This window comes from Condylura cristata, unplaced genomic scaffold (genome assembly GCF_000260355.1).
Source record: "Condylura cristata isolate star-nosed mole 26May11 unplaced genomic scaffold, ConCri1.0 scaffold00029, whole genome shotgun sequence".
Classification (NCBI taxonomy): Eukaryota; Metazoa; Chordata; class Mammalia; order Eulipotyphla; family Talpidae; genus Condylura; species Condylura cristata.
The window spans coordinates 9,865,700-9,883,000 of record NW_004567130.1 but is presented as its reverse complement, the minus strand read 5'-3'; the positions used below and the strand labels follow the sequence as shown (position 1 = coordinate 9,883,000).

Sequence of the window (17,301 nt, the reverse complement as noted above, 5' to 3'; positions counted from 1 at the left end):
CAATACTAAGTTTTACCTGTCCTATCATAATAGTCTGCATATGCCCTTCTATTTTCCTTTCAGGACCATTTGTAGGTTTCCATAAATGTAGGCTCTCATGTTATATGTTATTTTTTCTCTTTGCTTAGGAAATATATCATGCCACAGGTTAAGAGCTAGAGATGATTCTTGTGGAATGTGGCTTTTTTATAAATGATTCAACCATTCCCCCTCATGTCATTTTCTACTACCAGAGGTCATGCTGAGATAAACTTCTTGATGTCCTTATAGCTCAATGCTTTAGCTTCTTGAAATGAGTCTTTTGAGTTAAAATTTTTAAGCAATATGGCCAGATTATCTTCTAAAAAGATTGGGATATTCCATTCATATTCCCATAAAAAATGTACAAAAATTTTCATTTACCCTAATTCTTTTCAGCACTGTATATCATCCTTTTTAATTTTTACTACCTCACTGGTATGACCAAAGATAGCACCTACATTATTTGTTTTGATTTTTACCTCATTGACATTTCCACTTTGCCCTCTTTTAAATGTTTAGTTAACTACCAAAGGGCATAATGGTTAGAGAACACCTAATTTTGAGCCATAGCTCAAAATGTGCAAGCACCTATTGTCTGACCTGGCAAGTTACTTAATTCCTTTGAGCCTATTTGTGTAGCTAGACAACAGGGATATTACCTATCTCATAGGGTATACTGGCAGGAGTAAACAATCTTGTAAATCACCTGAAATACCTAGCATACAATAAGCACAAAGTAAATGGGTAGTGACTATTACTCTGGGTCTTTTTTCTGAATTCCCTATTGGGTGTTCTCTATGTGACTGTTTTATAGTTGTCAGTTTGTAGGAACTCTGTATTCTAAGGCATATTAACTACAAATCTGTCACTTATGTTGGAGATATTTCCCCAACATATATATATATATATACATACATATATATATATAGTTTTGTTTTCTTAAAACTTGCTTTATATAGCCAAGTGTAACTTCCTTTTAGTTTTCCTGTTTATGGTCACCCATTGTAAGATCATAAAATGTTTCCTAAGAATTCTCCCAATATTTCACCCTAACTTTTAAATTTGTAGTCCTTCTGGTACTAATTTTTGTATTGTTGTGAGGTAGGGATTTGGTTGCCTTCTAATTAGGCACCTGCTATGGCTCTATGAAGTTATACATACCAGATTTAATTTTAAAAGGTCATGGAAAGAGAATATTGGAAGAAAAATTAAGCTATAGCAGCAGTAGGTAACTCCAAAATACAAAACTGAGCTATTCCTGTTTGAAACAGTGAAACAGGCTTGGAAAGCAGCAGTTAAGACTCATAAATAAGGATAAAGCCTCTAAAATAATAGAACTAGTAAAAGGTTTTAGGCAGGGGAGGGACACAATTAGATCTGTGTATCAAAAACCATTCTAGCATCTGCAGAAAATGGACTGTTGTTGGCTAACACTAGAGGCAATGACAGAATTACAAGAGCACCCCAAAAGCCCTAGCAACATGTAACTGTTTCCCTGGAGGAGGGTGACAGAAGTGGACGTATTTTTCAGGTTTATTACCTGACTTACCACGAGGATCTCAAAATTAACAGGAATGTCTGGGTTGAGAGAGGAGTCAAGGAGAAACAGGGTGAGGGTAGTGCCATTTACCAAGAAGGTGAACGGAAGAACATCTTTTGAGGAAAAAAAGAGGGGATCAACGTTTTAGATGCTGGGTGTGAGGTATCCCTGTGTTAAATCGAGAGGACAGGTGGACACTCTGAGATCTGGAGTTCAGGAAAATTATCTGAGCTGAAGACTGGCATCTGAAGTTACCAGCATATTGGTTAGAAACCAATGTCAGGAGAATTAATTTGATTTTTCATTTTGTAGGGAAAGACCGCCTAAGGCACAGGAGGACACTGATTTTGAAAGGTTGGAGGTCTCACAGTAAGCAACAAAAATCACGGCTGGGCTATAGGGCCTCTACATATGGTTGTACAGGTGATAGCTTCTGCAGCTCAAGTAGAGAAGCTTAATAGGCAAGAAAATCAGAAACCTTGAGCAACTGAGTAAATCTCAGTATTAGGAAATTATGTTTCCCATCCATATATTCCTTCTGGTAGCACTGGAGATGCAGCTTCCCAAAGGAAAGGTGAAATTACTCTTAAAGGAGGGGTAAAGAGACATTGGGAAGCAAAGCAGTTGTCCATTATGTCCCATACCTCGGCAGTCCATCATGTGGATTCTTCAATATAACACTTTTTCAAAATACCTCCACCCAAAATACTGTAGAAAATATATTTACTTTTGTGTCAATGGGAGACAACTTAAGATAATTTCTAGTTATCACATCCAGTAGTCTAAAATCACTGGATGATGCTCACTCTCTAGTTCTTAACTTCATAGTCTGCACATTTATACATCCACTGGTTTATTTAACCACCACCAACATACTCACATACATGAATGAGGGGGACACCATCAGAATGGCTCACCTCCAAAGAAGGGGAAGTCTGGATTAAGTTGGAGCATGCTCAAACTTCAATCAGTAGGTATGAGGGGCAAGATACTGAGATGGAGAATGCAAGCAGGTACACGAGAGTAGGGGCTATACGTCTTTTTTTATTGTACCAAATCAACAGTCACTTGGGTTGATCTCTTCCTCTTTCACCCATACATACTCTACATGTTCTTCAGTCAAGGTTTTTAAAGAATTTCATTTGGATATTTGGAGATTGGAATCTTCCAAGACTTCTGAATTCTCCTAAACGTCATTACTTGTTAAGTCTCTTTTCATTAATACCTTAGCTTTCATTAAGAGATCTTAGTAATGCTGCCAATTCAATCAGGATTATAACTGTATAATCTAGGGGTTGAATTTTCAACTTCTTGTTTGTAACTAAGCACTAAGAAAGAGGCTTATTCAAGCTTCACACGGAAAAGACTTATTCTAAACCTGCAGTAGTTTCTTTTGGATTTGAGTTTGTTCTCAAATTATCCAAAGTGATCTAAGTGATCATTCTGCCTCAATGATCTTGATCTTATTCACTCCAAATTGTCCTGTTGGCAACAGCTATCCAATTATCCAAATTTTGCCCTCAATTTTGTGTTACCTCTCTTAGGACACAGTAAGGCCTGGGAGGGGGATTTTGATTGGAAAAGCTTGATCACAAGGTCAGACCTCGGCCAAAGGTTGGGAGGTCAGAATACTGAAATAGTTCCACTAAAACCAAAAGTTTAGCACTGCAAAGGAAGAGTGGGGATCTACCACTAAAGGAAAGGGAAAATGACTTGGGGGAGGAAAAACTCAATAGATCTCTACCAAGCCAATATTTAACGGATGGGGAAAACCTAACGCCCAGGATCATATGTAGTGGATTTAACAATAAAAAGGACCATCACTGACCTTGATTGCAGTGAGATCAGAAAATTCAAGGGTTTCAAAGAAAATGAGGCTTTCTTTTTAAGTAGGGTGAACTATGCAGTAGTAAATACTGAAAACTAGAATAGCAACACAAACTATGAAGTTCTGATAATTAAACACAATCATTCAAAGAGATGTGCTTAAAATACTAATGAGCAATTTCTGAGTTCAGAAAATCTCAAGCAAAGTGCAAAATCTGATAGACTGAATGGAGGATGAACATGTTAATCTATATTCACTAATATAAAGATAGGTATTTTACATTTAACAAAAATGATAAGCTGCTCGTCAGGGTCAAATATTAAGCAGTGCATTTTAATAGCTTTTAAAATAGCTTTAGTGTAAAATATTCAAATACAGAAATGTTGAAAGTCTCATGTAATCTACACGTTGAAACTCAATAGACTTTTCTATGTATTATATGCACAAATTTTAAAATGAGTTCATCTTCTACACCTTTCTGTAAACAGTTTAAGATATCATGGCCATTTTTTCATGTACATATACAATAACTGTACTTCAACAGATTTTCTTTTATGGAATAGCCATGTGTTAACTCTTTGCTGATGTTTAGTTTTTCTACTATGTAATTATTTTTATGCTTCTGTAGTACCTTAAACATTATCAATTCTTTTTTGCCTTCCAGTTTGGAAGATTATTTCAGGGTAGTCATGACCTCTAACTTAATAATTGGATCTTCTAAGTTTCAATACTGGTAGATACTGTATTACTGAGGACTCAATTTCAAGCAATAGAAACCCAACTCAAAGTAACTTAAGCAAAAAAGGGCATTTATTGGTTCACATAACTGAAAAGTCCAGGGGATATTTAGCTTCAGGCACGGTTGGATCCAGGGGCACAAACATTGCCATCAAGACTCAAGTCTCTCCATCATTTGGCTCTGCTTTCCTCTGCACTGGCTTCATTCTTTCACTGGCTTGTTTGCCATGGTGGCCCTGTTGTGTTTGTTTTTTTAATCCTACAAAACAACCTCAGTAAACAGAGCTCTGAACATCTCCTCCACAGTTCTGTAAAACTCCACAGCTGAGTGTCACTAGACCAATTTGAATCACATGACCATTCCTGAACCAGTCATGATGGTCAAGGAGATGGACTATGCAGACTGATCAGGTTTTATTACATGCTCATCCATGAATTCTAAGGTTGGGGTTCAGATGATCTGAAAAATGTAGCCTGAAAATAAGTAGGTGGCTCTGAGAAACATCAGGAAGTTGTTACAAAGAGATAGGTTAGACATCAAAAATTGATGCCAAAGAGACCAGATATTAAAAAATGGTTTAATCTTTGCTCATAAAGATGAATGGTAACAGCTGGTATTACTTCCTTGACAATAGTTTTTGGAAAAACATTATGAGGACTAAGTTTATCCTGTCCTCAGAAAGTTTGTAATCCATTTGAATGGAAAAATCATGTCCAGTAGTATACTTTGGATGTTACAATAGTTTTATATAAGTAAACTTAGTGGTCATGAGTCTGAGAGCTCAATTATCTTGCTGATGTGAAGCAGGACAAGAGCCTCCCAATGGCAAGTAGTTCTGTGAGGCTATTCATGTCAGCGGTAAATTTAAGTTCAATGGAAAATGCTTAGTGTTCCTTTAAATCTTTGTCAAATCAAAGTGGTACATTTCAGACTCATTATTATTGCAAGAGAAGAACAGTGCTTTTGATCTGCTATACTCCTTTAGTTCTGGTAGACAAGAGTTCCAGAGCTGAAAATTATATATATATATATATATATATATACACACACACATATATATATATATACATACATATATAGGCATAGAGGCTTATTCTGCACTTAAAAGAGGAGGAGGGGTATGCTGCTGGTCAAGGAATGTACAGCGTGATCCTTCCTGTTGTGAACCTTAAGTCCTGGTGAGGTGAAATGAAGGCTGTCGCTGTTCAAAAGTTCTTGGTGGAACTGAGTATATTGTAGTCTTCTCAAGGCAAAGTCAGTCTGATTGCAGCAGCAAGTCAAGAAAAAGGCAGGCAAGAGCAGAGTCAGGTAGAGAGGCAAGTAGGGTTCCTTCAGCAGGGCCAGCCATACCAGTAATCAGGATATGATCTGGAAGAACAGGCAGATTAATATCGAAGCTCTGTAAACAAGTTTGTACCCTGATTAATCCAGGGATAATCCATAGGGTTTATTCTGATTTTAACGGGTCAATCAAGTGCAGTAGCTTTCAACTTCCTGCTCTGCCCTAAAACTTTGAATTTAGAAGTCTGTTACTATATCTTCAGTACTGAACTGAGGTTGTGTTTAGAAGCCTATGCTATACCTGGGAGCCATTGGGTTGGGAAAGCCAGGTTCATCAAGGTTAGCCCTACTTTCTTTGGTTATCAAGTCTTCATCTTCTGTAACTCAGCTCATCTGAGAATCATCACTGTAGGGTCTCAGATTGGCTGAACAATGCTGAGATACTTAGATGAGTTCAGCGGCATGGAGATTGTAGGTCAGATGTCAGGTTTGAGTTGTAGGCATTTTTTAATCAAACCATCAATTCTCCATATAGAATATATTAGGCTAACAGATGATCATCCTCACCATAAGCCCCTCATTTTGACAGGATTAAAGAGAATGGTAGTGTAGATTAGTTTTTCTGTAAAGTTACAGGAGAGAAAACATTGAGCTGCTATTTGAAGGTAGCAGAGAAAGTCTGTAGATTATTTCTTGAAAAATAGTTGTATATATTAAAGAGACTAGTTATCCAGATTTTGTTTTCATTTGTTGAGGGTGGACAGTGTTTGATGATTTGTAGACTGAGTCATGTAATCACGATTCATTTAAAGAATGAGACAAAAAGAAACTGTTCCTAACATTTAACCAGTGCATTATACTTGTTGAGGACAATTGGCCCTGAAGTGAACTGTGAAGGAATGTGATTTTCTCATGACATGAATCAATGTTTACTTGTTTAATATGATCTGGTCTCGGAAATCAAATCCTTCCTTTACTAACAGATAAGTTGTCTTAATGCCTGAAAGTATCTTACGGCAAGGAATGAAGCCAGCTGCTCTGAATCAGTATGTTTTGAGACAGATGAAATGGCAAGAAAACATCTGCACGAACAAAGGGCTGTGATCATGTGACATTAGGAAGCAGCAGTATGAAGCTCTTAAGTCTGATAAAATCCGTAACTGCAGGCTTTGTAGATTTTTTTCAAGTCAGTGTTCATTTCCAGCAAAAGGTAAATATTAATGCAATTTGAGATGTTCAGCAAAGAAGACATATGATGGCCTGGTCAAAGGGTCTACTTCCAAATATTCTTAACCCCTATAGTTGGTGGTACCAGACACTAGAAGATCCACCTTAAAAAGACATCTTCTGATGGGCTAGACGAAAAATTTCTAATTGCCATATTTTAAGTCACATACACAAGAATGGATGTTCAAGATCGTCTTTTCTGGATCCAGTGTTATGTGTAGAGCTGAGTATGTATAATTTTGAAGCAGAATAGGCAGATTATGTCAGTGATGAAGATTTTTTTTTAATAAAAGGTCATTAGCTCATTTACTTGGAATCAGCAGCTAAACTGAATAAAAACCAAGGAGCAGTGCAACTGCCATTGGCTGAATCATAGTGACATATTTTGAGAAACAGATGATAACCAGGTACTCTTTTAAGTAATGTTGCAGGTATTTTGAATTCTTTCATAATGGTTATCCCTTGTACATAAGTACAGTACCATAGCTGAGGATGAGCAGTCCAATGTTCAAGTTGATCTAACATGGCCTCAATGAGGCATTAGCTTCACCACCTGGTGATTCAGGTACCAAGGAGGATCAAGACTTCAAAGTCCTGTATTTCAAGTACCATGACAGTTATCTGTAGTATATGAAGGAAATTGGCTTGGGGCAGCTGTCAGTGTATGAACTGCTCTCTGGGTGTATCCAACCCCAGGAGTCACTGGAAGTCCATCTGCATGTAGAAAGCTGTTAATCTGTGTCCACCTGACATCACCTTCAGTCCATGTAGTGACTTGGGAGGGCAAAATATGATGACTTTCTTGCAATTTTCTGAATTTATACACAGTAAGTATTCTTAAAAATGTTCACCTCGTTAGGGAAAGGTACAGATCAGAACGTCAAACATCTTGTTTGCAAGGGCAGTAGTTTTCAAACTGTTCTCTGAAGAATTGTAATGTTGTAAGGAAGTCTCCTGAGGTCTCACCACGGTGGTAAAGAAAGATAGATGCTTATGATGGTTTCAGGCCCCCCACTCCTGCGTCATCCAGAGCAGCTTCACTTTACTCTGGGCATCCACATGGTTTTCATTCAGTGGGCTTCATTTTCATGGCCACAGAGCCTTTGGAAAACCAGTGATTTAAGAGTAAGTTGTTCACAAATGCTGAAATACAAAAAATAGATCATAGAAACCAGTAACTGTGTGAATAAAGCCTGTGGTAAGCCAAAGAGTTCTAATAATCTTTCTCTAAAGTAGAACACATTACAAAATGGAGAGTTAAAAGTCCTTTCTGATCACTTGAAATTGCATCTGCAATGACTATCACAGAACAAGGCTATAGGTTTTAAGTGATAATAGCCTTGGGTGATGAAGAAATGCATTTCTTCATAAATATCATTCCAGTAAGTCCATAGTTGGCTGCCTTCAAACACTAACCTCAATGGGAAGCTCAGTGCTAATAAACATCTCCTTCTCTACCCTCTTTCTTTTTCCATCCTTCTCCCGCACCTAAGAATCAAGGCCCTTGAGCTGCAATAGGTTTACATTTTAATTCTAGGGACAGAAAGAAATATATTGATAAATGTCACAGAACTCATCCAACTTGTTGGCAGAATTAACTTTCCCCCATTTCCCCAAATTCCCTCCCATAACCCACATTTCCCCCAAGTCTTCTAGAGGTTCATTCAACAGAAAATATGGTCAAAATGTAGGTTTCTTGATGATGAAGACATACTAATTTAAGCAGTTAACGACAAGGTAAAAGGGGATTTCAAAGATGCCTGTTCTTGGATCTCTATGGTAATCTTTTGGCATTCATAAAGATCTGGCTATACTGCTCTAAAGGGAGCAGTCTAAGGAATGTTGCAAAAGTAATATTCTTTGCTTGATTAAAACTTAGGACAGTCTTAAGAAGCTCAATGAAGCTTTGTTGAAAACTACAGTGCTTTATGAACTAGGAGGGAACACATTTTACCAACTTACTGAAGAACTTCTGTAGAAGTTCCTACATGATACATTTATCCATACATAGGGACAGTGCTGCTCTAGAAATAATATATATCTCATTTTGAGTAAATAATAGTTTGGGTATAAAAGACCATATATAATCGCATCAATTGGGCCATCTCTGGAGCACCATAAAGGCAGATGAAAGCTCTAAAAGCAGGTTTGTTTCATGTTGGGTAGACTGTTAAACATGTCTTGTAGACTAGGCAACCTACCATCATGGAGATAAGTTTGTTTTTAAACCTTAGGGGTGCTGCCATGGAATTTTGGTCTAGCTGCAGCTATCACATTAATAATATCCTGTCTGACTGAGGACAACAGATCAGGAAGTTGGAAACTTTTCTGGGGTTCCCAATCTCCATCTGTTCTTAACACTGTTGGTAAAACAGAGGTTAATTCCAAAGAGAATACTGAACTAGGGGTCAGAAGGCCTGGTCTCTACCACGTTATAGCTGTGTTACCTTGGATAATGTTTAAGCCTTCCATTTTCTTATTTACAAGAAGGGATTAGTGTGATAATTGAGATTAATGCATGTAAAAGTGCTTTGAACTGTAAAGTGCTATATAAACATAAGGGATTACCATATAGGTTCCACCTGGATATATCAAAAGGTCTTTTCTGGAATCTGATTGGAGTTTTGTGAGATGCTGTTAGGTAAAGGGATTCCTTGGTAGAATTTCTCACGTGTGAAAAGTTCTGGTTCCTGAGTAATCCCAATGAAGATGCTACGAGTTCACTGTGCCATTGTCTCAATCCCAATAGTCAGATTATCTGCTTTCTCATTCAGTAGGCTACTATAGATGTGAAATGGAAAAACATGGTCCAGTAACCTCGGTGGGATCCAAGATACTTCATGAACTTCAACCATTTGAGTGTGGGGTATGGTCCAATAATTCTTTCAAAAAGATGTTGCCATTCTTCTGTTGACAACTGAAAGTCCCCTGGTCCAAATTTATGATGTGTCTCTGAAGACTTAACTTAAAAATGAAATGCACACTCATGGAACAAACTGGGCCGTTGTTGTGGTAAAACAGCTTCAACTATTTGGCTTGAGTTTGACTTCACTATAATGGGCTGTGCTGAATATGGGTAGAACAGGACAGGAGTCGAGGTGAAGGCCACATCATGATGGCTAGAAAGCCTCTTTAGTCACAGTGGTCCACTGGAATGGTGTCTTCTTCAGTAGTAAGGTGGCAGGAATCACCAAGGGCAAAAATCCAGGTACCCGATCTGTAGACTGATGGACAACACAAGGAAGGTGATCAGGAGATCCAGGTGAACACTCAGCAATCAGGAGGCACAGGACTAAAAGGGACAGGGACAAAACAGATAACAAATGCATGGAATTACAAACACAGGACTCTAACATAGGTGGGTCTGCTATCAGTCATTAGCTGCCTGCCAGGGATTAACTCTTGACAAGCCTGATTTAGAAGCAGACAGTGGTAAGCAGGGAGGAAAATGCCTATGACTTACAATCAGTAATGATGAGAGCAGACAGTTCTCTGGCAAACACTGTTTCCTGACTCTTGAGAACAAGCTGTCTCAGGGAAGTAACAAACAAAAACACATACTTTGATGAGTAATTTGACTGTATTCAGATTGCTAGGCATTGACTGGTATGGGAGAAAGAAGCGGCCCCAAAGGTGATGTAAGTGCTTCTCTCAAATTCTTATCCCTTTAAAAGCTGCCCTTAGTTTTCAGTTTAACAAGATTAAATACTGAGTGGTAGATCACAGGGTACCTGGCCTTGTTCCTCGCACTCATCTGCATGCAACTTGTTGGTTTCTCTTTTGTTTTAGGGATCCTTCATTATTTTTAAATCTACAATTAAAAAATATGAACATGTGAAATGAAGGACACATGGCTCACATCTCATGCCAAGTCATGACTTGACTTCTCATCAAGAGTAATTAGGTTAACATAGAACTTATGCCTTCTCTCTAAATTTCTATCAAGTTCTTCACCAAGTAGTAGCAGATGTGGACAAAGACAAAGCCTCTGCTTTCAAGGAATTGGCTCTTAGGAAAAAGAGCAAATGCATGCAAATAACTATTTTGCAAGGTATTGCATATATTAAATACCTTTGATGTTATACATTAGACTAAAAGATATAGGAAAAATTAGAAAACTGGAAAAAGGATTTCTGACTAAAGACATCTGAGCTGGGCAGTGAGGAAACCAGAGTTTCGACAGCTAGGAATTCAAGGTAAGACCATGAAGAGAGGTGCAGAAATGGTAGAGTAAGGCATTAGGGAAAATGACATGTACCGTAGTTCACTTTGGATGGAATGTTGTCCCGTTTATACCAAGGGTGTGGCAGAAACTCGGGGTTCCTAATTCCCAGTAACAGTCATTGTTGGTGGCAGTGCTTGCTCAGTCGTCGTCTCTTTTCTCAAAGCAAAGATGACAGTTCAAATTCAGAAATAAAAATATCCAGTGCCAGAGTTTCTGCCACATCCTGATAAATTCTTCCAGGCGCCAGGTCCAGTTCTTGAAAATCTGGAATCCACCCTCTGGCTACATTGAGAACTTTCTGCTTCAGGGAGTGTAGAACACTGTAGAGAAACCTCCTATCCCGGACATCTCATGTGTTTTTCACAGAATTTCAAGCTTTGAGTTCCAGTTGTTGTTTTTTTTCCCCCCTCCTTTCTCCTGAGGAAAGCATCTTATCACCAGTCTTTCGATTCTTTTGAGGTACGTCCAGATTTAATTACAAAAGAGCTAAATGACCAACGCATACTCCTTCCAAACAGTCATTTCTCTGGAAGTGAGGTCTTTTATCTCTGCCCTTTAGGTAAAAGGAACAGTCAATTGATTTTTCAGACTTTTGTATGAAATAGCAGAAATGGCTCACCTAACCAGATGAAATACACTTAAATGTGTTTGTGTTCACTTGTTTAGAGCTGTACCACTGGTAAGCACCACTCCACAAAAATGCAAATGTTTGAAATCCAAGTGTTCAAACATTGTTAGTGTTTGCTGGATGATGGCCTAGAATTTGATAAAAGCAGGTGACAACAAAGAAGCAAAAAGTGGCACTTTGGCCATCTTAGTAACACTTTTGCAAGCAATTAGAATACAAGGCAGGCCAGGAAAACAGTCAAGGTTTTTAACACTTTCAAATCTACTGATTTTGAGATTCAGCAGTTCTAACAAAACTTTTCAGAGAACTTTTACCTTCAATGAATACAGACAAACCCCCCAATTAGCTTCAGGAATTCCCCAACTGGTTAAGTCTGAGTGAGCTGGCTTGCTAAAAAGTCATCTGCACCATTAACTAACTGGACTTGGCAGCACCATTAAAATAAAATAAAATAAAATAAAATAAAATAAAATAAAATAAAATAAGCCTGTTTACTACCAACCATCCAGGCGAGGGTTATAAAGTAGGAGCAAGTAACGGATGGCAATGATGGTGGTGGGAAATAGTGAAAGTCAGAAGGTCTTCAGGCACCAGTATAAGCAGCAGCAAACAGTTGTCAGGCCAAAGATTAAACTGGTTTCTTGGTACTAGAGAAGACATCCACTCCTAGTTTTAGCTGCTTTTTTTCCCCTCAACAGGCGCCATTATACCATACGGTTGATCAACCTTCAGGCACCCCATGGTGAAAGCAAAGGACTCAGAATAGAAGCCAAGCAGTGGAGTGTTGTCACCCAAAATATTCATTATGCATAGAAACAGCTCACATATCTCAGGGATTCACATGGGGGGGGGGTGTCAAATTGGTTGTAAAGGGTCCCAAAGGACATCTAGGCCTCAGTTTCCTCCCTGTGGCTTAAAAGACTTCTGATTAACTTTTCTGGGTTTCAGCCCCCTTGAGAAAACTGGCTGGCGTAGGATCCTCACCCCCCTAAGATGCATTTTCCCACTAATCTCTGCATATGATTTCAGGGAGTTTGAGGATGTCCAACTCCAAGGTTCCCTGGTTCAAAACCAAGGAATGGGCAACTGCCAGGTTTTCTTGCAACTTCAAACAAACAAACAAACAATACCATCCCTCACGTACACCGGCGCTTTACAGTTTACAAAGCGCTTTCAATCCCACAAACATCGACAGGCAGAGGAGGAAACTGAGGCGCAGACAAATTACTGAGTGACTTGCTTAAGGTCACTCGGCCAGCTGGTGGCTAGGCCCGGAAGCAAACCCAGCTCTTCCGACTCCGGGGCTTGTCTCCCCACCCCGGAGCTGCCGCCAGAGCTCCCGCCCCTCACTAAGGCGGCATGAGGAGAAAAAGGCAAAGCAGAAAGCCCACCACCAACCATCCCCCGGCTCCCTCTTGACCCAACTGGGTCCTAGCAGGCCCCGAAGGGTGGCGCCAGGCCTCCAGGCCGGCCGCGGCCACCCCCGCCTCCCCGGCCGCGCCAAATCCCGCCGCCGCCTCCCCGGGAGCGGGGCGGAGCAGCTGCCCGCCGCCGCCGACCACCCGGACGACTCCTCGTCGAATCGCAAACGCATAGGCCGCCGCCCGAGTTCTGCGTACGAGAAGAAAGACGCGGCGCGAGCGCCAACGGCCACCGGGCGCGCGCCGCGGCGGCCGGGCCTGCGCCCCAAGAGCTGGATGCCAGAGCAGGAGAAAGAGCCGCCAACCGATCGCTCGATCGACCGCGCGCCCGCTCCTTCGCCCTACCAGACCCGGGAGGGGGGGAGGGCGCGCCAGGGCTTCTTCGAGTTAGGGGCCTGACTCCCCGGCGATGAGACAAGATGGCTCCTCCGGTCCGCGCCGCAGCTACCGTCCCGGCTGCGTCGCTCGGCCCGCCCCCGGTACTGTTTCTTTAAATGGCGGAGAGGGTCAGCAAAGCAGGAAGAGAGGTGCGTGCTCTCACGTGACGGGGGCGGGTCTGGCTAGCAAGATCCGGTCACGTGATCACACCAGCTTCACCAATCAGGAGACGTCGCATCAGGGCGGGGGCGGGAGGAGCTGCGGCTCCGCGATTGGCTGGAAGCGCCGCGGAGGCCTCGGGGGCTTGGGGCGTCGGGGAGTGCGCGAGGCGGCCCGGGTTGTGTGAAGGAGACAAAGCGGTGCTTGCGGTGACTGTGATACCAACAGCGGTGAAGCCTTAAACGCCAAGTTTCGTGGGGCTGAGTCCTATCATCATATTCTGCACGGCGCGCGGGCTGCTGGTTTCGCGGCGGCGGCGGCAGCGGCGGCAGCGGCGGCGGCAGCAGCACATGGTTCCAAGAGCGCGCTGCGGTTGTTGGGTTCCAGTTCTGTGGGGAGGGACAAAGGCGGCTGCGAGCGCTGGGCAACGCCCGGCCGGGTGGTGCGCTCGCCACTGCCCTCGATCCGGGCCTTGAAAGCTGGGACTAACTCGACTCCGTGAGGAGGACGCCACGGGCCAAGGCCGGGAACGGGCCTGCGAGGCTGTGGCTGCTGGCTGAGGGAGTGGGGGAGGGGCGCGGCGGGCCTGAGGTGATTTGGGCGGGTCAATTCAGAGGCGTTGTCGTGGTTCTGTGTGAGGTCATCTGTCTCTGTACTGGGGCGAGATTGAGGCCACACAAGCTAGCTGTGGTCTGTGCTTTAAAAACAAATCGGCCTTCAACACGCAGAGGAGCTCTTTCAGCTGGGAGTGGTGAAACCAGAACTGAGGCTGGATGTGCTCCACCGACTTAGTGGTCGCCAGTCGGGGGCCAATTTAAGGATCCTGGGATCATTGGTGGTTGAAGACATGGGTGATTTTACCGTTTTATGACAGAAGTTGGTCCAGTTCCGGTTGGTAAGTTTCCGGATTGGTAAATTACCTGAAGGAAACAGACAAAACGCTGGAAGATCGAGAAGATGGAGCCGCAATAAAACTGCCCACTCCAGTACGGTCGACGCTAGGACCATCCACCTTTAACTCATTGAACTTCCGAAAACTTAACACAAAAGCTCTTAAGATTAGCCCCGCGAGACTACAGGTTTATGACGTAGTACTACATCATAGCCATTCAGAAGATTTAAAAAATAAAGGGGAAGTCTGTAGTTTCTGCCACCTATTTTGGGTAGATACTAGGTGACATTATCGAACTGTAAAGAGTACAGACATACTAATTTTCGCTGGAAGAAATCCTGGAAAACCTATTCCATTGAAAGTTGTATTTCCCAACTAGTGGGTAAAGGACTGGAGAACTCACTGCACTCATGGCTTTCACAAATTACAGCAGTTTGAATCGAGCTCAGCTAACCTTTGAATATCTGCATACAAATTCGTAAGTATCTTGTAGGTGCCAATGAGGTCACTGATAGCTCATTCCTTGATAGAATATGGAACTACTTTCTCCATAAAATTTTGCTCTTTCCTTTATGGGATGGATCATTCTTGAGCTCTATAATGAACAGATCAGTGAAATATTTGTTACTAATCCAGAAGAATATGATCTTCATTTATTGCATCAAAAATTTGTGTGAGCAAATGCGACCTTTATTTCTTTGAAGTTGGTGTGTTGGGTTGTATAGTTGTTAGGAATTGAACAAGTACTGTTCGTTGGATCTCCAAAAGCTGGACTCTTCTATTATCAACTGTTTTCTCTAGTGATAACAGCCAAAATAGATGGGTTATAATAACCTAAGTGGCACGTTTAAGTCCGTTTGTTAACAAGAGGAAACAAAGAAGATGCATAAATGACAACTTGTAAGAAGAAATTGAAGTTTTTTTCAGCAGTTGGCAGTGTTTTCCTGGGAAATCCTTCCTTACATCCAATATAATTTTTATAAGCTAAGAAAGAAATGGCAACTTTAAAAAACCCATGATTTAAGTAGTTTTCCCCAGTATGTGTGCAAATCACGGAACACATACTGTGTTAATGAAGAAATCACCCCGCATTTGGTCTAGAATGCTATTAATCCTTATGTCTTTTGGAAGTAAGCCAGGAGGGTACCGTTTACTTTGTTTTTATACATTCGTTAACAATTTTGAGATGAAGATAGGTATGCCACCGTTTCAGAACCTGGAGAGGTGATTGAGTAAATGGCTTCAAGTTATAGGAAGAACAATCTTTTCTTTTGAGAACGTGCACTTCAGGTACCCGGTATGATAATTTTTAGTACAATAACTTTTAGTTGTTTATGGGAAAGGACCTGTGATACCTGTAATTTTTTGTTTGCTGTTTGTTCTCTCAAGGAAATTTTCTGATTAGTGATTTGCTAATCAATGAGAGCCTCATTTTGTTTAGGAAACTTAGTGAGCTCTAGAGCATTTCAGAGTACCCACCCTTAGTGTCATCTAGGTGGAATTCTTATGCTTCACATGGTGAATCTGAAATCCATCATTCCAGTGTTGATCAGTGTTCTCTCATCTAGTTGGAGCATAGCCTTGGGTAAAAACTTGGGTATCCTTTTATAAGTATTTGAATTTCCACATTAAGAACAAGCAATTGAAGTTCACTTAAATATTCACAGATCATTGTGCTTGACAAATGGTTGTCTGATCTATGGCTTTTGGAGCAAGGAGCCAAATTTGGATTGACTCTGATAACATTTGAAGACCGTGGGCAAGAGTTCTTATTCCATCTTTTCCAAAGGCTTTTGTTAAAAAATCATAGGATAATTGCATCACACCAGTCAGTTTTAAAATGACCTAAAATATTCTCCAAGCAACCTTGCTAGGATAAGGATTATGACTTTTGCATTTGAGGAAACAGGCCCAGAGATTAAGTTACATGCTAGAGATTACATAGACTGCTGCTAAATGGTGGATTTAAGGCAGATTTATCTGGCCATACTTCAGTTAGAACTTTTAGCTGTCGCTTTTAAGAATTTACTTATTAAGATTTGTTACCCATTTGCAAAGTCTAATTTTAGTTTATCTCAATAAGCCTTCATTATTGGGGGGAGTCAGATATTTTGCTATGCTTTTTAAAATTTCTTTTTCCGTTTTATAGTTTATTACCAATAAGTAGACAGAGCCATGGTAAAGAATCAGATCTCAGTTAAATAGCTTTTGTAAACTGCTGTTGAAAATTTTTCTGTGTATTTGACCCATATTGAAGTGGAATCACCTTCTTGTATATGTATTTAAGGCTGGATATATGACTTTGGAAGCTCTAGAATTTATTAGTGGATCACACCTTTGAAATTGTCTACTTTTGAATGTATACAGCCCTGCAAGAAGGAAATAATGAACCAGAACATCAAGATCAGTTTTTGATTTGTAGCTAATTTCAAGATTTTTTTTAATAGTGGTACCCTGACTGGAAGTTCATTTATAGATAAAAACACTTTTTAAAATTTCAAAAGCTGTGACTCATTACTTGAAATGACAGTAAGTGTATCATACATTAACTGGTGTAAAGTCATATTGCAAAGGATTTGTCATATAATACTTCCTCTTTTGTTGTAATTTTTAAACCAACTATTGTAAGGTATCTGATACCTACAATAGTGCCATATGAATTATAAAAGAAATAGCCCTTTCTTACCTACCATTTAGTGTAGGTAAGAAAGTGGAACTCAAAGGTAGAAATCTGTGGTTCAGTGGAAAGAGCATGGGATTGGGAGCCAGTCAGGCCTTGATTAGATTGCGTCCTGACTGAGTACTTTAGGCAGGTCAACTACTCAGAGCCTCTAAAATGGGGCTAACCTGACTGATTATGAGAATTAGATAAGGTAATGTTTATGAAGTGATCAATATTGTACATAACATTGAATAGATGATGGTGATTATCCTCTTCATAATAGCTTATGTAAACCAAAAG

The 17,301-nt window shown here is 40.6% G+C and overlaps 1 protein-coding gene and 1 long non-coding RNA gene across 4 annotated transcripts in view; one reads left to right on the top strand and one right to left on the bottom strand.

The window, feature by feature from the left end:
• Positions 1–4,177: 4,177 nt before the first annotated feature.
• Positions 4,178–13,276, bottom strand: LOC101623361. The gene is made up of 3 exons (XR_001145924.1): positions 10,895–13,276; positions 9,205–9,928; positions 4,178–7,779 (listed from the first exon to the last, which is right to left on the bottom strand). It is a non-coding gene; the product is annotated as an uncharacterized LOC101623361 (long non-coding RNA).
• Positions 13,277–13,593: 317 nt separating this feature from the next.
• The window catches only part of MORC2 (MORC family CW-type zinc finger 2), a 39,901-nt gene continuing 36,193 nt past the window's right edge, over positions 13,594–17,301 (top strand). For all 3 annotated transcript variants that reach the window (XM_012731121.1, XM_004690912.2, XM_012731120.1), the window contains exon 1: positions 13,594–14,817. In XM_012731121.1, coding sequence (XP_012586575.1) covers positions 14,750–14,817 — 68 coding nt within the window. In that variant the 5' untranslated portion in view covers positions 13,594–14,749. The remainder of the gene's footprint in view (positions 14,818–17,301) is intronic.